General features: G+C 38.5%; 1 protein-coding gene across 1 annotated transcript in view; it reads left to right on the top strand.

Moving 5' to 3' along the window:
- Positions 1-22,854, top strand: part of LOC135467615 (tyrosine-protein phosphatase non-receptor type 13-like) — a 50,733-nt gene that overhangs the window by 3,997 nt on the left and 23,882 nt on the right. Inside the window, exons 4-20 of the mRNA XM_064745396.1 lie at positions 2,748-2,813; positions 3,583-3,675; positions 4,952-5,047; positions 6,248-6,461; positions 7,088-7,531; positions 8,335-8,464; positions 10,103-10,271; positions 12,638-12,712; positions 13,057-13,225; positions 13,867-14,017; positions 15,244-15,535; positions 15,847-15,897; positions 16,425-16,645; positions 18,107-18,195; positions 18,371-18,513; positions 20,388-20,461; positions 21,980-22,173. Of these exons, the coding sequence (XP_064601466.1) occupies positions 2,748-2,813; positions 3,583-3,675; positions 4,952-5,047; positions 6,248-6,461; positions 7,088-7,531; positions 8,335-8,464; positions 10,103-10,271; positions 12,638-12,712; positions 13,057-13,225; positions 13,867-14,017; positions 15,244-15,535; positions 15,847-15,897; positions 16,425-16,645; positions 18,107-18,195; positions 18,371-18,513; positions 20,388-20,461; positions 21,980-22,173 (2,671 nt within the window). The remainder of the gene's footprint in view (positions 1-2,747; positions 2,814-3,582; positions 3,676-4,951; positions 5,048-6,247; positions 6,462-7,087; positions 7,532-8,334; positions 8,465-10,102; positions 10,272-12,637; positions 12,713-13,056; positions 13,226-13,866; positions 14,018-15,243; positions 15,536-15,846; positions 15,898-16,424; positions 16,646-18,106; positions 18,196-18,370; positions 18,514-20,387; positions 20,462-21,979; positions 22,174-22,854) is intronic.

Below are 22,854 nucleotides of genomic sequence, written 5' to 3'. Positions count from 1 at the left end.
TCATCAATATTTCAGCCATATTGTGGCGAAGCTCCATTTGAGGGCCCAGGTCAAGATGGCTTTTTTGGAAAATTTTACTGCTCACATGCAAGATATTGTGGCAAATTTCACAAAACTTTGTGTTAAAGGAGATTTTTATAAGTAAATTATGTTGTGGTGTAGCTCTGTTTTCACTAGTTGAGAAATTTCAGCTAGACAGTGTTGCATTTGTACTGTTACAGATATGAAGCTGTACAGTGCAAACATTGTTTTTTTTTTATTGGCTGATAGTTTTTGGCAGTAGCACAATAAGCACTGAGTCAGCGAACGCCCTATCTGTTTTACCGTCGATGTCAGTACCTTTTGACAGTAACTTCAGGAAGCTATAAGTGATGTAACACATCTGTTCTGGATCAGTTACATTATGTAGCATTGGCTTTCTTACAAGTAATCATTTGTGTGTTGAGATACACACCATGGTTTATACTGATCTAGATGTTCTTACAGATTAAAAAGAATGGATGCACCTTTCTATACATTTGTCATAAATACTAGACATACTTTTTGCCCAATGTGGAAACTAATAATTTATGGTATTCTCCTGATTACAACATATACAGTATTATAGTTAAAAGAAAAGGAATTTTACACATTTGATCTTTCTGCTTAAAACTGGTTGACTGACTGCTCCACTCCTCTACAATCTCCCAAGAACACAATGTTTTTGAAGCTATAAATTCCAGGTGACCTGAAGATTGTTATTCCCTTGGTGAGTGTGTATTGAGTCTGCTGTTGGATATTAGAGAATGGGGTGTGTGTGGAGGGAGAGGGAACTGACTCAGTGCAAGTCTGCCTTCTCACTGATATGCAGCTATTTCTGGTAACACCAACAGTCTGACACCCATCCTGTGATGCCAGTAGTGATATGCTGAGGCTGTCCTCTCCTTCAGATCAGCCCCACAGCTTCTTAGCCCCACTGTTCCAGACACTGACAGGGAAAATTGGCTGCTCACTATAAATACATGTATCTGCATGTATTTTGGGATGAATGCTTTCTAGACATCAAACACCTAAGCCACTCTGTTGACTCCTAGGACATTGACAGTTTCAGTGTGTGTACATGTAAATGTATTTCTACTAAATTCTGTGTATACACGTATAATTAATTTTCTAATGTTTGGTAATTAAATATATTGACCTCCTAGTCATCCATACTAACTTCCTCTCGCATATTTGGAAAGTCTTTCAGCAAGATATAGATAGTTGTGGCGTTTTCACGAGACTCTGTCTCATTTTCTCCCGCCATAATTCTGGCCACCATTGTTGAAGTCAAATATTATTGAGTACAGCATAAAGCACCAATCGGATATGTAAAAAATATGTAAATCAAGTCCTCAAGTCTTACCTTAATATGTACCTATATACCTATATATATTGTAGTTTTGACAGGGATATTTTTTAAGACCATTCGTTTGTTTGCATTTTATGGAGGGTGCATGTTGGAAGCAGGGAATTATTTCTGATTATATTCTACTGTTTAAAAGATGGAGATTTGATGTATGATGGAGTACTTTGAAACATCTTGAAAAATTCAAGTTGGGTGGTCAGATTTAAGAAATGCTAGATAAGTAAGTGTGGCAGAGATGTTTGAGTATGTTTATAGTAAGTACATGCTCCTGGGCCTTAATACAACAGCTTCCGGTACATGAACTGTGAAGCTGATTTGTACACTGTCATAACATCTGCTTTCACCGAGACTGGCTGTTGATTTATGCCATTACTGAAACCCTAGACATTTCTGTCCTGGCAAACAGCGCCCCCTGTTTTAAAATGTCCTGTTATGCATGTAGTGTTAGGATCTGCTCATGCACGTGTAATTGTTGTATTTGAGGGCTTCATTGATTTTTTACGTTAATTGCTCATTTCAGGCTGGTTTAAGATAAAGGATTATTTTTGACAGGAATTCATAACCATTGTCCACAAGAACACTGATTATCAATTATGTTATGATTTTTTTTTGTAAAAACTTTGAATCAAAGGCATGGTGTCAATTTCTATGAATATCACTGCAGCAGAAGATAAAATGTTGTGCCTTGTCAACCATGGGGATTAATGATAATATTACTGTCTGAGTCTTGTTTTGTTTGCATACTGAAAACAGGTGATAGGTGTTTAACTTCTGGTATGGAAATTAGCCAAAGTCAAATTAGCCATGCCATACTGTCTTTAAAAAAATGAACAACAATTTACAGATCTCTAGCGACAGTAAGAAAAGCAAAATGCAATTACTGAATATACAGGTACATCTAAGAAACAATGCATTAAAGTAATAAAAGAGCATTGTGCTGCCATTATACAGATCACATGAATCTATACCCATAATGTTGCTGTTGTACCCTGGCTGCATCGGTTTTTTCCACAAACATAACTTGTGAGGGAGAAATCTGATTTATTGAACAAAAACAGTGTGACATATTGCTGCAGCTCAATGCAGTGTATGCTAATCACCTCTTACATCACAGTGTATCTCAAAATGTATAGTGCACACACCTAAAATGTCTGCAAATGAAAATAGAAAGCATTTTGTAACAAAATGTTATATGCTTTTTTCCATCTTTCAGTGTAAATTAAGACAAGTCACTTAATAGTTTGATTATTATCAGGTTTTTCAGTCACAAATTTGGACTGGACAAGTAGCAGAATATGATCGTATTAGATTTGATATATGTGATCCTCAAAATTTACAAATTTTGACTTTTTGTTTTCAGATGTATATGTACTCCTTGGGAAAGACTTTACTGACAGCTGCTGGACTTAATGACCAGAGACTCACGGTGAGAAAACAATGCAACTGATTTCCTCTTTCATGTCTTTGGGGTTTAGGGTAGTTTTCAGTATTATCTCTGCCATATCAAGATGATGTCTAAGCATGGCAGCACTGTGCAGTGATCCAGGAGCCTCCCACCAATGCAGTTGTTGTGAGTTCAAGTTCAGCTCATGCTGGCTTCCTCTCCGGTCGTGCGTGTGAAGGTCTGTCAAGAACCTGTGGACAGTTGTGGGTTTTCCCCTGGCTCTGCCCGGTTTCCTCCACGCTGTAGCCACTGTCATATAAGTGAAATATGAAATGCATAAAACACCAGTCAGATAATAAGTCAAGCAAATACTTTCCTGATACGTGAACATGTAAAATCTGGTGTTTGGCATCAGACAGAACACCTCACCCAGTGTGCTGTATACTGACACTAGGACAATCAATAATTGGTATATGAGTTCTGAGGCTTGTCCTGAGACAGAATTGAACCTGGGTCCTTCAGTTCTCAAATTGGAAGTCCATAGGTCATTGGGTCGCCTTAAACACTATATATTGTTAATTACTGGCCTATATGCACATGACATAAAATATATGTATGTCAAATATAAAAGCATTAATATTCAGATGGGAAAACAAATCCACCAATTTGGAATTATTTCATTGGTGTTTTGTGCCAATATATGCTGGCACTGTGGAGTCTGCTACCTACAGTGGTGATCATACGAATAAATATCTCATCAGTCATTTATTTTTTCTAATTACATTGATATGTGTACTGTGTGCATTTGCAGTCCCCTGGCCTGAGCCCTAGTCTTGGACCCTTGCTGACCGCTATGAGCACAGACAATCCTTCTTTGAGAATGGGACTTGTTCACATACTGGAGGTAAGACTTAGGCATGGGTTGAGGATGGGCATGTTCACTTGTAACCAGGAGGCACTACTTGCATATGTAGTCCATGTACATGTTTGGGGATGAAGCTTGCAGGCTGCAGGACTTACATTGTATGCATTTAGGATAGGACTTCTTTACATGCAGGTTGAGTACGGCTTAAAACTCCAATCAAATAAATAAATAAATACTTTAAATGCTGGTTGCAAAACTTACATTGTGTGTGTTTAGGATACGACTTCTTTACATGCAGGTCGCAAGACTTACATTGTATGTGTTTAGGATGGGACTTTACATGCAGGTTGCAAGACTTACATTGTATGTGTTTAGGATGGGACTTTACATGCAGGTTTCAAGACTTACATTGTATGTGTTTAGGATGGGACTTTACATGCAGGTTTCAAGACTTACATTGTATGTGTTTAGGATGGGATTTCTTCACATGCAGGTCACAAGACTTACATTGTATGTGTTTAGGATGGGATTTCTTCACATGCAGGTCACAAGACTTACATTGTATGTGTTTAGGATGGGACTTCTTGATACATGCAGGTTGCAAGACTACATTCTATGTGTTTAGGATGGGACTTCTTTACATGTAGGTCACAAGACTTACATTGTATGTCTTTAGGGAAGGACTCCTTTACATGCAGGTCACAGGACTCGCATTGTTCGTGTTTAGGATGGGATTTCTTTACATGCAGGTCACAAGACTTACATTGTATGTGGCTTGGATGGGACATCTTTACATGCAGGTCACAAAACTTACATTTTGGGCGTTTAGAATGGGACTTCTTTACGTGCAGGTCACAAGACTTACACACACCAATCAAATAAATAAGTAAATAAAATCCCCATTTACAATACCCTTCTCAATGATTTGATAATGATTTTGTCCCTACAGTATTTATTAAACAGAAAGCCATTCTTATGTATATTTAAAGCTGACCTAAGAAAAATCATGAAGGCCATATTGATAGCAGATAGAGCTGGTTTGGTGATCTGCTGTGTATGTCAACATTTTAACCCGTTCGATCAGCCAGCGGCAATTGAGAATCATGGTTGATGTAGGGACAGTTATATTTATTGAGAATTTATATCAGTTTGAGAGCAAATAATTATTTGTATGGATTATTAAAATTGTGAAATTTACAATAAAATGCACTTGCTGAATGAATGAATGAATGAATAATTATGGCTTAATGCCACTTGCTGAATGAAGACTTCATCTCTAAGCAAATAAATGTTGTCATTGTGATTCACATTTCAGGCCTGTGCACTGTACAATGACAGCCACCCGGGTCACATGTCAAGCTCACGACATGTGACACAGCTCTACAACTACATACTGGGCGATCCGGATGAGGTATGTAATATACCGGCCAACAACATGATCCACAGGCTTGGAGAAATGTTACATGTGAACTGTTGCTGATGAACCGGCCTGGATGGCTCAGTTGGTAGAGCGTCCACTTTGGGGTTGAGAGGTCTGTCCTGGGTTGGGTCACACCTAAGACCTTAAGTTGTAACTTTCTCGCCTTGTGTTAAGCATTAAGTGGATTGTGCAGTGACTGGTTGACCCGTGTCAGTATAATGGCTCAGGTGGGGCGGCTTACTTGCCTTCGCTAAGCTGCCTCAGTGAAGCAGCACTAGATAAAAGTGCGGTGGAAATCTGTCCTGCAACAAAGTGGCACGTTGCATGCACTCTGAGGACACATTCCTTGTCATACGACTGAAAATTGTTAAGTATGACGTTAAACCCTAAGCTCTCACTCACTCTTCGCTGGTGTCCCGTGTTGTTATGACATAGATCAGATAGTATGGGGTTCACAATCCTGTGAGATCTGTACTCTGTTCAGACAGGTGATTACTTGAATGCTGATTACTGTCAGTTGTGTAGTTGGTCGTGGCAGAGTGGTTAAAGGTGCTTGTCTTTCGATTACAAGGACATGTGAGGTATGGATTCAATCCTGGTCTTGGACAGGGAATGCGATGACAACAAAAGATCATTGACACAACCCAGTGTGCATTGAAGACCACTTGTATGTCAACAAATTATGTAGTGTGCATAGGTGTGTGATACGTTGAAAAGTGTACGTGTAACTTACCAAATGTCGATGGTTTACTCTGTTCATAGGTTTCCTCCACTTGAACATCGTCTATACTTGGGAAAACAGGTTTCTTTTCCCAGTTAAATTCATCTGAAGTTGTGGGGGATGATGTGATTATACTTGAGTTGTTCATGTCTGAAGAATTCACCTCTCTGATAATAATAAAAAACATGAGAAGAAGCTGTCATTCGCTCATTTATCCAATGGGATGTTCCTACTCTCAGGCATGGGCCCAGATTTTGCTGATTTGTTGTTGCAAGGGAGGATGGTTTACTCTTGGGACTTGGGTTTACTTCACCTCTGATCGCTATTTCATAGCAATAGTCAACATTTTTAATAAACCCCATCAAGTAAATGAATCAATAAAGGAGGCCTTCTTCAGGCTTACCTTGACAAGTCTTGTGATTATGTCTGTGTAGTTAATTTAAATATAAATCTGAAATACTAATGTTTAGATGGAGAATATTCAGCCAGGGCAAGAGAATTTTGTGACTTCAAACAGCCAGTCACACGGCCGTCAGCCCCGGCCTAGGTACAGACATAATCGCCATCAAACTGGAGACAGCATCAACCACAGACCAACCAGAAAACACAACTCATGGTCTTCCTCATTGTCACCCCCACGATCAAGGTCAAGGTCAAGATCTAGGTCAAGGTCACGCAGTAGAGGTAAGTGCTGCAGTTGTTAGCGATCCTTGTGACTCATGGTATCTGTTACCTGGTTTAAAATATACCCTTTTATGGTTATTATAGAGAAAAACGAAAACTTTTTGTCATTTATACATGCATATAGTTTTAAAATCATCTATCTCAAAGAGCAAGTTATTTATTCTGTGGACATGTAGTAGCTAGGGTTAAAAGAAATGCATTTCGCAAGCCAAATTCTAATGAATTTCCAGGTTGGCTCCTAGAAAATAACTTGGCTCCTGAGATCAAACTTAACGGTTACGCCTTGCTATTACTGGAAGGAGTTTTTGTTGAAGTAATCCTGCGTTCTGAAGTGATGTTACTATTACTTGACCAATGAGGCCAAATGCTCAAATTCAAGAATTGGTAGTTGTCATGGATATGGTTTCTCAAAAGTTTTGCATTGTTCTTTCCATACCTAAAGCTGACTGATTAGGTGTAAAGGAAACATTCTTGGATCAGGTATAAATATTTTCAGGGCAAAAGAAACAAAAGAAGGAAAACTTATTTAGATGCGAAGTTCTTTTCATGCCCTGATATTTAAATATAAACATACATGCATATGTGTTTGCTGGTTTGTACACTGACAAATTTGATCATACACTTAGGCTCTAGAACAAGAAACCACAGAAAGGGCCATCATCATCAGGGCTTGACGGAAAGACACTCACCTAATGGTCGCACCAAACGGAGACGGAATGGGTCGTATTATGGAGATCGGGACAGTTCTAGCTCTTACGGATCTAGACACAACAGCCGAGACATCAACCCGTCAGACTATGGTGGCTCTAGAGGACGGTCCCCTCGTCACTTTTCCAAGATCACCCAGAATCCCAATGAAAACTCTACACTTCTGCCTCCGTCCAGTGTTGGCGAGGCAACCTATCAGAAATATCTCAAACTAAAAGAGCGGCAGCAAAGACTGCGAGCATTGAGAGCTGACTTGGAAGATGAGGGTACCACTCCAGACCCTCCTCTGGTGAACTACCCAAGACCCAGGGATAACTCCTCAGAGACTAGGTCACTGGCCTCAGCAGGTTCCTATGCTCAGGGTAAGAGTAAAGCTGTTAATGTACAACCTCTGATTCTGTGGCCTGGATGACTAGTACTGTAAAAAGTGATAGTGTATGCAGTTAACACCAGTTATATTAAGAATGTGGGGAACAAATCAGTGGGAATCTTAGAAGATATTTTGTGCCACTGAGTATGTTTTCGTGTCATTGTTTGGCATTGTTAATAGTATGGAATGTAACATTTTAGATTAAATTCTCTTCTTGAGCTATGTTGATGATTTGATGGAAGTGTCAAAGGAATTTACACTTTCTTAAATATAACTTCCATAAAGATAACTGAGAAAACTTTTAAAAACTACAAGCAGGTTTGTTATGTATGAATGTGTATTGTTCTCTTATAGTGACAGAAAACACAAAACTTGAAGCGAGTGTCAGCAGAAACTGACTGAAAACTACATGTTTATCATAAATGTCTTTAACGAATTCTGTTAGATTTTACTCCATCAGTTTAATGAAGTGGAATGCTTGAAGCCTAATATCAGAATTATAGATAATATTAATAATCTTTGATGGCAGTTAATTTTTCTTCTTACATTTTAACCTTTAGAAGAAATTATTAAGAAGTTAAGTGGACATTTATAAGTGATCTACATTAAGATCTGGATCTGTCTCTAATATCCAGCTTGTATATTAAAATACAATATTATTAAATTAAACAAGCTGATTTTGTTGTGCATGATATGAATTACATGGCAAGTAAGTTGTGTTCATTAAGAAAAGTGAACAAGCTATATTTGTAAACATAATGTAAGTAATACATGTGTGTCTGTTTGCCTACTCAGGTTCCTACTTCCCAGATATCCACGCCACATATGGCTCTGAGCTGGCGCTACAGATGGGGCAGGGGCCAGATAGGGACAGTGTCATCAGCAGTGAGGCCTCTGGGTCCATCCATGATCAGGGGCCTGTCAGGTATGCACAGATTCAATCGGGCATTGAGAATTCTTGTCTATTTCACACGTTCACTATTTCTCTGTGTACGTGGGTGAAGAAAACCAGTCTAAACCATTGGCCGTTGACAATTGACTAACAAACTTTCCATCATGGCTGTTGTTTTAAGTAGTAAATCATCTGCAGGAAGTAGGGAATTACCAGTAGTCGATCAGTGACAAAATGAGTTGCCGTGTCAAAATGAGTTGCTGTGTATAAACTTTCAGGAAAGACTGACTTTATAGGCCAGGGTAGGCCTATTCTGGCATGCCGATATCACCCGCTGTGAATGCTTTGTGAGAGACTTCTGTGATCTATCGGCTTATTTTCAGTGTGTCTCAGTTTGCGAGTGTCTGTAATTATTAAGAATATACAGTATATATTTTTGGCAGCCAAATGAAGCAATCCCCTATGAATGTCTTGCAGTACCACTTAAATGGGTGATACATGCAGCATCGACTGCTAATTTCTGCCATGGCTGTATAAGCACTGCAGGCAGGAGAATCTCCAAAAGAATTCCTGTCTGAGCAATTAAAAAGCATTGACAATAATGCAGCTACAGCCATCAACCATGAACAGATTAACATGTGGTGAAAGGATCTTTGAATTCAGCTCTTGATGAATTGACTTGGGCTTTAAATCAAGAGATTTGTTATGCAAAGTACACTTGTGAGTATGTGAGTGCCCCCAACTCATAAACCTGACTGCTGCCATTCAAATGAAAAGTTGGTGATTGTGGTGCAAAACACTGCGCAACTAAATAAATATTAAATACATAGGCAGGGAAAATATATTGCAGATGAAAACTAAAAATTGCATGAAGCACAGGAATTTACCAACATTTGTGCTTTGCAAGCACAGTGCACCTGATACAATGGAAGGCTTTAAGACAAATAGCATTGTTGCTTTTAAAATGCGTCAAGCTAAACACCAAATCTATAACGTTAAAGAGTATTTGTCTCATTTTAAATGTGTATTGTGGAAGGTGAAGGTGATTGAAAGATGGAAATCCTATATATATATATATATATATATATATATATATATATATACACACATACATTCACGTGTGTATATATATATATGTCTACATACAGATATTATATATCTATCTGGCATTGACATTGTAGTTTCAATTTCATACTCTTGTCATGTGCTACAATGACAACATATTCATTATTAGAGTCTGACTCTTTTTCCAAGTGAGATCTGTCCCCATAGCAGAGTTGGTAGAGCGTCCGCTTCGGGAGGTGGTAGGATCCAGCGTCAATCCTGGGTCAGGTCACACCTAAGACTTTAAAAGAGGAAATTGTAACTTCCTTTGCTTGGTGTTTAGCTTGGCTTACTTGCCTCTGGTGAGTGGTCTCAGTGAAGTAGTACTACATAAAAGAGCGGTGGAAATCCGTCCTGCTACAAGGAGGCACATCACTTGCACTCTAAGGACTCTTTTTGTCGTCATATCACTGAAAAATTGTTAAGTACTACATTTAATCCCAAGCACTCACTCATTCTTTTCCAAGTGTAGCTCTTGTAAAATGATATTTTTTCCTTTATCAGGAAAATTCACCATGGCACTTAACTGATATGACTTGAAACGTTTGTGACATGCTACTTTCACAGGGCATCTAAGGAGAGTTTGGAGCCTGATTACAGTGTCAGGGATGATAATGTGCATGTTCAGCTGCCTGACCAGCCAAGGGTGAGACCAGTCCACACCCAGAAACCCGTCTCCAGCCACCATGAGTATGGCCAGCCCATAACCTACACAGCGGCGGAACAGGAAGCAAGGGTGGGTGGCTCTGTTTGCTAGTTCTATTTTGACTGTCTATTGCTTGTAAATATGTGTTGCATTAATTTTGAAGCACATATAAGGACTGACTTGAAAGGTTTTGGTACCGTATGTAACGTAGAGTTTAGCCGAAAATTTCTGGCCGTAAAGTTTAGCCGATTTGAGATGCCGGAGGAGATGACCGGGGAGAATGATAAACCCCAAGATGTGCAGTAGTCCACATGGGGTAGACTCCCTAGGCTGAGAGAAGGGTGATTTTGCACCCACTAGTCCATCTAGATCCTCATTTTAGATGTTGCTTGTTGTGCTGAACAAGCCATTGTTCTCAAGGTTGGGTCGGTCAGTCATTGAAAATAAATTTTTGGTTACTTCTGCATAATCTTAGTTCGCAGCAGCATGGCATATGAGATATTAGCCTCCCCCTCTCCCCTCCTCCTCCCCCCCCATTAAACTTCATGAATGTTTAAGCTGCTAATCCGCACTGTATTGGGTCAACTACGGTACCAGTCACACCTTTGTCTTTACTCATGAATTAGAGTGAATAAAGTATGAAGCGAGAATTGCAACAAACCTGTATATTCCAAAAATGTCCATGCTAAACAGGCTACTTTACTCAGGTTCACAGACTAAATTTGCGGGTTACAATTGCTGGCCTCAATTACATGGAGATCATCCAAAGATACCATTATCCGGGAAACGGTGTTGTCCGTTCACAGCCCAGTTAATAAATTTAACAAATTGGCATTTATTTCAGCAATATAACAGTCGTCAAGCTCTCATAAAATAGCACGTCTCATGCACGTGTTATTTCGTTACAATCAAGACTCTTCTCCCATTTCAGAGGAATTTATTTTTCCCGCCTTATCAAATCGGGTACCTTCAGTTCACTGCAAAAGACACAATTCCGCAAAGTTTCTGAAACTAGGTACTAGTATACCATGAGTTCTAACCTCATTCCGGCATTGTTTTGACAGCCGATTGCCATTCACTGGACTGAAAACTCAGAGTCAAGTGTGCGTAATGTCTACAGGTAGCTGACAGCTTACTGATTTCAGCACTGGCCAATTAGATGCATTTATTTTCATTGACCCACGCCTTGGAATAGTCACAATTGTGAAATATCCCGCCGGAAACTGGACTAGCAGACAGAGGTTCATTAATTTACGTATAGCCACGTGCCCAGTGAAATTCATGTACAGTGGTTTTTGCGAGACCGTTATGCACTTTACTACTAAACCATTTCAGTGAAGCCATGTAGTCATGTGTTTCAGTGGTTTATGCAGCACAAGTAACCCATTTAGAGTGAGTAGAATTAAAAACATTTCACAAATCATCATATGGTCGGATAGGGTCTCTGCTGTGATTGACAGGTCTCCAACACTGTATTGAAACTTCAAAGACTAAACCCAGGGCTGTGCGAAAAGTTGGGATTAGCCATGATATCAATACAACTCAGTCGTTTATATCTGACTGCTCAGTGAATTATAGTTTGGCACCTCCACCCCCTAAATTTCCCGTAGCTGTGTAGCGATTCTACTAGAGCTAACAGCCACATCCTCAGTGAAGCGTGAGCATGTTTATTGGTCTTATCACAGGTATATACACTCCTGTGAACACACTCCTCAGACCACCACTACCACCCAACTGTGTCCAGTTACCAGGAATCACAACTAGACGCAAGGAATCATGGGATACACTTTTTAAAATCATCGGCTAAACTCTACTTGGTTATGGTATATCGCGGTGTTCACTTCTATTACAAGTTGTATACAAATGCTGTTTTGTCTCGGTTCAAAGAACTTTATTTCATCTTCCATTTTTTCCATTTGTGTGGAATTTACCATTTGTGTGAAATGTAAAATGCTTTCTGTTGCAAACTGAAATTTTTGTTTTATTACAAATCCTGTTCCTCTCTGTGAAGTTTATGTTTACAAGAAGATATAAAATGTATTTTAGGGGTGGGTCATTGCCGAATTGTTCAGGTATTGTTCTGTTAATTGCAAGTATGCTGGAGGTGGTGATTTATTCCCGGCCTTGGTTAGGGGGAACCTTTGAGATTCCTTCACTCCTTATTTTCTGTCTGTGTTTGTTGCTGCATAAAGCTGTATGGAGTGCTCAGTTTAGTTGGCCTTATGTAAACTTGATCAGAGGTAAGCTGCCCTCCACAAATATGGCATTCACTTTAAGCACAATATGCTAGTTACAGTAGTTATGTTATATGTGTCAGGTCGTTGCCAAAAGCTGGTGGTTTCTCTCCACACATTAAGACTGATTGCCATCATATTTAAAGGAAAAAAACACCTTCACAACTTACTGAACCCCAGTCAGGTAAATAGATGGAATGTACTGTGTGATATTTTTTTCAGGAGTTTTATGGCCCAGAGTTTGTTGTTCGTAGTTCAGAGCCAATTGAGCAATTGACCTTCCCCTTACTTGGTGAGGTAAGTTAATATTCATAGGAAAACATGTACATACACATAGTATTTTACATCTGAAATTCAACAAATAGATAGAAAATATCAGGTTTTTCAGTAAGTTGGAATATTGAAATATACTAGTGAAAATTACTGAATCTGGATACTAGCTAAAGCTATGATAAATTCTGAACTCAAATTTTGAAATGAAAGTCAGATACATTGTATTTAGATATCTTCTGAGAAAACTTTGTTACATGTTTGGTATAATACATTCTTTCAACATTTTAAACTAATTTAAGAAGAGGAGATATACAGAAATAGTGAAATGTTGCTCTTGTCTTATATATAATGATATATTTGTGTACCAGAGCTTGAAGAACCCATCCAACGCACGTCCGGTGACCATTGTGTTGCTGACAGGTCAAAGGTTAGGGGTGATGTGTGACCCAAGCACCACAGCCCAGCTTCTCTGTGACTCTGTCATCACACACCTTGGTCTGGCTGAACACCAGTACTTTGGTCTCACCTACATCAATGGTAAGGACACGTTCGATTGTCAAATTTGCCTTAATCCTGTACTTATGGTAGTGTGTAAGTTGATGGATTTCTTTCTATCTTCTATGCTGTTTTGAAGAATTTTTCATTTGTATGTTGAAGAAAGCAGGAAGAAATCACCTTCCGACAAACATAATTGTAAATGTTATGTTTTGTTTTGGGGATATAACCTGTACCCCAGTTCCTCAACCTTTTTGAATATGAAAGAGCAACTTTTAGTGCAATTTCTGGGCGTCACAAGAAGTATATTGTTTTCAGTCTGCACAGAGTAATGCCTGCAGAAAATTCTTACATGAACACTTTGCAAACATGCGAATAAGTTGAAGAATTACAGTAACCTGACATCCTGTGATACGTAATTTAAATGATATTTAATAGATTTGGAGCATCCTTGCACATGATGTTTCAGCGTTCTTTCTTCCTATATGAAAAGCAGTGGTTGAATCCAGAGCCAGGTCATTCTAACTAGCTCTTTTTGATGCTTAAAATTTAGAAAACTTTACAAGGAAGTACCACTGCCTTGCTATTTCAGGCTTTAAACCTTGGGCATTAAAGAAGAACTGTTTATCAAATAGCTGTCAAATCATGATGACTTTTACTTACTCTTTTCTCTGTCTCTCAAGACGGAGAACATTTCTTCATGGAGGGTGATACTAAGTTACATAAAGTTTCCCCTGAAGGCTGGAAGGGAGATGGGAAAGGACAGTCATCCAACATCATGTTCACAGTCTACCTTAGGGTCAAGTTCTACCCAGACAACATAAGTCGTTTCAAGTGAGTGAACCTTATAGCTATCCATGTTCATGCACCTAAACTCGCCTGTCATTAAGACTTTGGGGAGGGAGGAGGGGGGGGGAGCAGGGCTAGGGCCTGGGAATGACTGTTTTGAGTGTTTAACGAGAAGAAAACATAAAAATGGTGCCAAAATCAGCTGAAAGAGTGTGAAAACTTAATTGCAAATTTCATTCGAATTTTTCTTTTAAGAGAAAAGGATTGTGATATTTGTGAAATATTTTCGTTTGGTGGGTACTTGGGCCCACCACTTGGCATATATAGTTTTTGCATAATGATGTTCTAAATATGGATTTGATACATGTCTAATAAATTAATTTGAATGTAAATTTGTTGTATATATCCAAACACATTTAATCTGAATTTTGATAACATTTTTGAATATATTAAAATATTACTTTGATCAAAATCCATGTTGAGCACGTTTGTGAAGAGAAAAGCTTAAATTTTAATGCTAATAAATTTATTGCATGTGTGTTATATGCTCATTTATAACATTATTACGCAAAGACAATATATACCAAGAGGTAGTCTTAAATACGCCACACAAAAATAATTTTCAAGTGTCTTTTTCTCTTTAAAATAAAAAATATTGAAGACCACATTTATAACTAAGTTTTTACACTCTCATCTGCAATAATTTTTATGTTTTCTCCACGTTTAAAAGATGTGTTGGCATAAAGTATTTTCATGAGAGTATCCATTGGTCTGAGTGAGTTTACACTCAGTACCTTTTAACCGTATCAAAACAGAGCTTTTTTTTTTTTTGAGGCACATATATGTTGTAAAATATTTCTTTTGGTACAAAAATTCTGAAATTTCCAATAGGATTTCGCCGTACGTGAGAAGGTCTGCCAGCAACCTGCGGATGGTCGTGGGTTTCCCCCGGGCTCTGCCCGGTTTCCACCCACCATAATGCTGGCCGCCGTCGTATAAGTGAAATATTCTTGAGTACGGCGTAAAACACCAATCAAAAAAAAAAAAAAAAAAAAAATCCAATAGGATTTCACCCTACATGTACTTTTGAAATAAACTTAAAAACACATTTCTCAAATAAATACATCTCTCATGATCAGGCAAAATGTACACCTTCAGTAGTCATGGGGTGCATTTTTAAATCATTTGTGAATAGTTGAGTTCTGGTGTTACAGACATCAGTGAAATAAACATACAAATAAATCAAATCAATTTGTGCTGTCTTGTCACAGGAGTGCTGCCACCAAACAACTCCTTTACCTACAGTTACGGCGGGATATTCTTGAGGAGAGACTGAAGTGTAACTATGACCAGGCCTCCCAGCTGGCTGGTCTCGCTCTACAAGCCGAGTATGGCAATTATGATGAACAGGTGCTTGGCACGTCCTACTTCAACCCAGAGTATTTCTTCTCTCCTCATATCGTGCGTCGTGTCGGCGTTGGTTACATACGTGACAACATCCCAGAGATACATGCTGTGTTCAGAGGTCTGACAGAGACCCAGGCCAAGATGGAGTTTATAAAGGTAAAAAGGAAAAAACACATAAAAGAAATATAGGTATCAGAATTGCTTAAATGACAGACTGAGAAGAAGACAGCTCTTTGCCTAATACTTTGGAATGAGAGTTTATATTGTGCAGTGTAGAAACCTGCTGTAATGACAGAACACCTTGTTCATGACACTGTACAATGTACATGTTGTTTTATTGTCCAAATGACATGCTATATGTATAGATGAATTTATGTTATATCCAAGTGGATGATAGCTCTAATCTGTATTTTGAGGGATCAGTCATTATCATTCTTTGTTGAATTCAACGGTGTATTTCATTACAGACAGCACAGAAGTTACCTGAGTATGGCATCCACTTCTACAAGTTGTTTAAGGTTTGTTGTGCCTTTTGTATATATTTTCCTATTTGAAAACGCATGTCTGGGCATTTGCAATTTGAGTTGCACCAACATGCTTTAGTTGCACAGACATAGCTGCTTCACAACCTCATAAGTCCAAACCAGGTGTTGTTGGTGTTCACAGTTTACATATGCTGCACAGATTGTTCTGCAGGTCTAACATACTGTAACTTGCAATTAACATCAGCTATAATTTGTGTTATCTTTCACCTTGCTCTTGTGCTCATACATGTGCGGTCTCAAATACAGTTGTAGATATAAACGTATATATGTACATGTATTGATGTATTTAATTTAACATTAACAATATTTTTATACATGTACACGAGAAAAACATAAATAAAACCCCTTCTGATATGCTGCTCATATATGAAGTGTGAAGTCCTATTAGCTGGTTGTGTCAGATCCAGTTTTCTGGCAGTGAGGAAATTCAGGACACAACACCACTGAGGATGCACCATTGATTAAATCATGACAGGTGCTTTTATTTCTCTGGTTTCTAGGACAAGGCCGACACCAGCAGCCTGGTGTACATTGGGATAGGTTGTAAAGTGTTGACTGTGGCAGAGATCAGGGGAGAGCACCGTGAGATATCTCAGCAATACTTGTGGAATAAGACACACAAGGTGTCCTTCAACAGGAGACGCTTCAGTGCTCAGCCAAAAGCCGACCCAGGACAACCCAAACCTCCTAAACTGAACTTCTACACCACCAGCTACAGGAAGTGAGTGATGGCTGCTCAGCTAAACAATAGAATGGTTCTATAATTACAATGATTCAGTAATGATTTACTGAGCATTCTGTGATCTATAAGATTCGCACAAAAAGTTTCTTATATAGAGGCATATAAAGGTCATAAAATGTTACTTTTGGTGCTGAAATTTTTCCATTAGTATAATCTTCCAAACAAACCTCAAACACCTTCTTTAAGATTAACAAAACTCTCAGAATGAGGAAAAATGTGAAATATAATCATAATGAAATTTTAGGTCAAATCCAGTAATTTCTTATACATATACTTGAGGCATGAAGTGAGCATCTGCCATATTTGACCTAAAGTGTTGACCATGACTAATGACTCATGTTGCTTAGTTCTTAGTTCTATGATAATAAAAAGGACTGTTCAGGTTTGTTTGGATGGTAGGATGATAGCCTACTGGAAAAATGCATCAAATGCAATGTTTTTAAATTCTGAGCTTCGTTTGCCTCTAAGTGTGACCATTTTTTGTGAATCTTTAGGTCGAATACAGTAATATAAGTTATCTGTGTGTTGAGAAGGGTATAGGGAAATACCCTTATCAATGGGTGGATAATGGTTTTATCCCTACAATGTTTATCAAATATATAGTCAGTCTTTTGTATATATGTAAAGCTGAACTAAGAAAAATCATATTTAAGCTAGCTTTGTCAACCATAGACAGCGCTGGTTTGGCGTCACAATAACGTGCCATAGAATATTGCGTCACAAGAAATATGAAGTCGACAACGCAGTAATTTACTGTAATTAACCGGCACAGTAATTCAGCAGGGTTTAAATTTTATATACCCGTTGTGGGCATGGCCTGGAGTTCTGACAAGTGTGTCAACATTTTGACCCGCCTGATCAGCCATTGGCAATTGAGAATCATGGATGGTGTAGGGACAAGTAAATATATTTTGGTCCCAGAAAAGAATTTGCCGTACTATTTTCCCTTCTGACTTTAATGATACTTACTTGTGTAGGGCGGTTTATTCATGCCTAATAGTTCCATTTATTTCACAAGACAAACTAGTGAAAATAGTGAAAAGATTGTATGTGACATGGGTCTGATCATTAGTGAGTGCTTGGGGTTATCATCGTACTCTGATCATGACAAATGGTTAGCTTGAGTGTATGTGTGTGTTTAAAGTCTCAGTGCCCAAACAGTTTTAACTGTATCAGTGATGCTGCTACATGCAGTTGCCTATTAAATTCGTGCCTAGGAAGATACACTGACTAGTACAGAGATATTTGTAGCTACTTGTTTTTTTTCTGCATAATACATACAGAAGACTGACACTGAGCAATGCAAGAAGTATACTCACAAATGTAGGTACTTTGTCTTTATCTTGTTAAGAGAATGGTGACTGAGTTAAACATTAAAAGGTTTGTGTTACTTTTTCTTGAATTATGTCCTATGATCCTTGTTCAATATCTCATCACCAGAGGGCGCTACTTGCTACAGTTTGTGACTGCCCAGCACAGGTTCCAGATGATGCTGGCTAGACAGGCAGCAGGAAAACGGGGAACTAATGGTTAGTACTTCATTCTCTGCATGCTCCTCTCCACAAGTAAAAATACCATGTGCTAATATGAGCAATAAATCTCTAAGCGTCTCATTTACAAGCTACATAAATAAGTGTAAGAGTATATTGGAAAATATCCCACAAAAATCAGTAAGTTTTACTATATATCATGCTTTTACCTTAGCTTCAGGTGTAGATGGAGGTCCCCTGCAGGATGTGGGCTTGGGTAATCATGGAGATGTGGAGGGGGAAATGCTGACCTATGAAGACGGGCTGGAAGAGGAGAACTATGGAGAGATGCCTGTGGATAGCATGGATAACTTAGAGGTAACCTGGTCGCAATTTGTCAGTAAAAGATCTCTTGTCAGTGTTTCAGAAGAAATGTGAAGATCAGGTAAAGCTAGAATTGGAGGAATTGAAATCTGTCTGAAGAATGTATCTTCAAGTAAACTGAGTAAACTCTACAGGTGTAATTTCTCAACGGCATGCAAATGATGAACTTTATTGGAAGCGGGGCAAAGTGATTACAGTGCAAGTGCAGCAGAATGCCTCAGGGAACCTCACAAATCATGCCTATGCGTCTCTTTAAGTCTAGCCCATGTTGGCTTCCTCTTCGGTTGTATGTGGGAAGGTTTGTCAGCAGGCTGTGGGTGGTTATGGCTTTTCTCCAAGCTCTGTCTGGTTTCCTTCCACCATATTGCTGACTGCAATATGTATATGCAATCACTTGTATATTAGTGAAATGAGTATGGTGTAAAATAGCTAACATATAAATAAATAAATAAATATATAAATAAATAAGTAAAAAAATAATAAAGGTGAAATGTGTGTCTTGTCTCTTATCATGATATTTTTACCCAAACAAGCCAGGAGCCTCTGAACAATGTGGTCACTGTGAGTTCATGTCCAGCTCACGCTGGCTTCCTTCGTACATGGGAAGATCTGTCAGCTACCTCTGTCAGCAGATGGTGGTGGGTTTCCGCCAGGCTCTGTCCTGTTTCCTCCCACCATAATCCTGGTGCATGGCTTTTGTATCAGTGAAATTTTCTTGAATAGGGTGTAAAACACCAATCAAATAAATAAATATATAAACTTATTGGAATAGTTTGAGTCATGTAAAGTGTAAGCCAGTTTTACAATAGACAATGAGAACAGTTGAAATGTGTGCCCTGTGTATTATCGTGATACATGGAAAAATGCAGCCCAAACAATCTTGTCAATTCAACCAAATTATATGAATGCAAGCAAATATCTGTATCAGTCATAGATATCTAATTTCACTGCAATCAAGAACACCACATTTCTGCTTTTAACACATGATTTCACTGAAATTGTCATTTGTGACACGAGTGTCAGAATAATTATAACGTGTTGTTTTTCAACTGTTCTCCTGCTGTACACAGATTACTGTTAGCTTATATTTTAAAGTAGATCCCCAGTGGTGAGCCTTCCAAACTGCAGACAGATAGTTTGATGCCCCCTGATTCCATTGCATTCGTTTAAAATTTTGAAAACAGGAGAAAAACAGTGGTATTTGGTCATCAAACATCAGAAAATCGACTCCGCTACGATCGAGCCACTGTGGACCTTGTGACATCACAGTGGTACATTCACTGCAGGCATCTGAGGCTCCTCCGTGTACAACACAGACAGCAGGAAACATTGTTATACTTTTACAGATAATTTCGAGATTATTCCATGCCCAAGTGTGACATGCGACTGCAGTAGCAATGCAGGACACTGTAAAGTTACATACAGGGACTCGATCATAGTCGTATGAGACTTGCTAATTTAGCCATAACTTCTAAAAGAAAATGCCAAAGATTGACCCTTATAATATCCTCCAAAAAAGCCAAACTGAAAAGACATCCGCATTTTCACTCCCTCAATGCAGAAGTTGTTTAGCTACTTGTTTATTTTAAACAGCAGGCTGTGACATGAACTATGGAGCTGCTAGCCTTTACCCTACAACAGCCACAGGACGACAACAGGGCGGTCTCCCAGCTCAGTTCACACCTCGCCACTGTGCGGTCGTGATACACTACAGCAAAGTCTTTGTGGTTCTCCTTAAGATATTGTCTAGCCCAGCTAATCTGTATCTTTAAATCTCAGTCTGGAGTCTCATTCCGCTACATGTAGCTGACCAGGCATCCATGTTGACAGTTGCAGTTACAGTATGTAATGAATGATGTTTTATTCAGGATGAGAACAAGGAGTTTGCAGAGGTCTACCTGAGGTCACATGGACTGTCTGATCCCCCAGTGGAATACCGCAAGTAAGTCTTGTGCTTATTTATGATTTTACATATCGGTGTATTATTTCATATGCCTGGCAAAAATTAAAGCCTCTTGCATGCAAAAAGCATTTATTTGTGTGTTTTTTCAGCTCGCCTGTGTTAAGTACAGGCGTAGCTTATGTTGTACCCTGAGCGTTGGCCTTCAATAGAGAAAGCAATGTTAAACATAGTGTTAGAGGTGGTTTCTCAATAAGTACTGCATGTATTGAGCTCAGGGTTTGCACACATGTAGAGCATAATACGAGGGGGATATTCCATCGTTGATTCGGTGTGTGCATACTAAGCACTGTAAATTACTTAATTGATGACTTAGTGTATCATGTGTTAGGATTAGTGTCAAACAAACTATAAGGGGTGCTTTCTCAGAAAGTACTGCATGTATTGAGCTCAGGATTTGCTCACAAGCAGAGCAGCATAGCACGAGGGGAATGATTCGGTGTTTGCATATTAAGCACTGTAAATTACTTAATTCCTGACTTAGTGCATCATGTTTTATCATCAGTGTCAAACAAACTGTAAGGGGTGGTTTCTCGAAAAGTACTGCTTGTATTGAGCTCAAGATTTGCTCACATGTAGAGCACAATAACACGAGGGGGATATTCAGTCGTTGAGTGGGTATGTACATATTATATACCGTGAATTACCTAATTCCTGACTTAGTGCATTAGCGTACTAGTGTATTAGAATTATGTTAAACAAAATGTTAGGGTTGGTATCATAAAAAAGTATTGTATGTATTGACTTGAACTTTTACATGCATATAAAGCACAATGGCACAAGTGGGATGTTCCATTACTGATGCTCTGTGGGCATATTAATTACTGTAAATTACCAGATTTACACTTTCAGTTCTTTATGCATTGAGCTGAAGTTTTGCATTCACTGGCCTTATACTGGCAAACTCTTTGGTAGTCTTGCTACCAATTCTAAGCTGTGAGATGAAATCAAACTTTTATAATTGTAGTACTAGTTAAAATCAAACATTAATATTGGATTGTCCCATTGCTTCTTGCTTGCCAACAGGAGTGTAACTTGTTTAACAAATTAACAAATTCAAACCTTTACATGGAGTTTAGTACCACATTGTATATTTCTTTTAACTTTTTGCTTGTAACCATTAGCTAGTCTTTAATAAGCATTTTAAGTTCTGGTAACATAAAAGTTCTGGTATCTAAATTGTTATTCAACTGAACTCTGTTAGTCCAGAATTGAGTTAATATCAAGTTATATTTTTGTATTTTTGACTCTGGAAGAAAATGCATGAAGAAAAATAGGTTTTTGTTGTATTATTTTTGAATGGCTCCTTGTACATACATGCATGTTCCAAACTGACATGTATCAGCAATGTACTAAGTTCCTGAGGCGCATAAATTAGGATTTGTTTTTGGCAGGGAGATTCAAAGAATGAGCAAGTGATGTTTGCTATATGACTGTTTTACATTGTTGAGAATGGTTTGCTCTAGTGTGTATCATGTGTTGTTTGCATGTTTTCTGCAGCCCGCCACTGTATAAATTCAGAAGGCATGAACCCTCTAGTCAAAGCAGATTTAGAAAACACATTTTAAAAGAAAAGAATCTGCAGAATTCTAAGCCTGCTGCCGGCGCCCCATCTGCTAACAAACCTGCTGAAGTGGCGGAGGTTCCCACGACGTCTAACACAACTACAAACAGCCCAGAAGCTGTTGTTTTAGGTCAGTACTGTCAGACAGTGCCAAGCGCTTACTAAAGCACTCATTATGAATGCCTTTACTCCTCCACGCTTTAACATGCTTTAAAAAATAACGGCGTATTTTTGTTGTCTTTTCCCATCCATTCAGATCTCTGCCATACAAGAGATTTGGTGTATAATCAGCATGCAGCCTGTTTGTTGTTGACTGACAGTTTGCTAGCTTACAATGATATACACTGTCCAATTCTATATTATGAAATGCCATATAAGTTGTTACATGCATGACAGCCTCTAACATATATGACTACTCTACATGTGTATATAGTAATTGCTAGTGCCTAGCTGGTTGTTCTAACATGATTAAGGGATTCAGCATTTAGGCATAATAATTTTATATCTTTGTTGATAAATTTATTCTATTAGTCTTTAAGTGTAACAATTACTCACTTATCATTTATTCATGTCGATCGTTTTTATGGGAGGAGTAAACCATTGAATGTTGGAAGTCAATGTTAAACTTTTCCACTTATAGATTGATTTTCACCCATAGATTGAGGTGAAGGTGAATGTCATATGGTCACCAATAACTGCGTAAGCAGCTTTACCTTGAGAGGCCGGAGAATAACGAGGACAGAATTTCTGATGTCAGTTTTAGAAATTTTTTCTTAGAACAATATTCAGCTTATTCTCGGATATTCTTTCT

The sequence above is a fragment of the Liolophura sinensis genome, chromosome 1 (assembly GCF_032854445.1).
Source record: "Liolophura sinensis isolate JHLJ2023 chromosome 1, CUHK_Ljap_v2, whole genome shotgun sequence".
In the NCBI taxonomy this organism is placed as follows: domain Eukaryota; kingdom Metazoa; phylum Mollusca; class Polyplacophora; order Chitonida; family Chitonidae; genus Liolophura; species Liolophura sinensis.
This window is presented reverse-complemented; position numbering and strand designations above follow the sequence as displayed.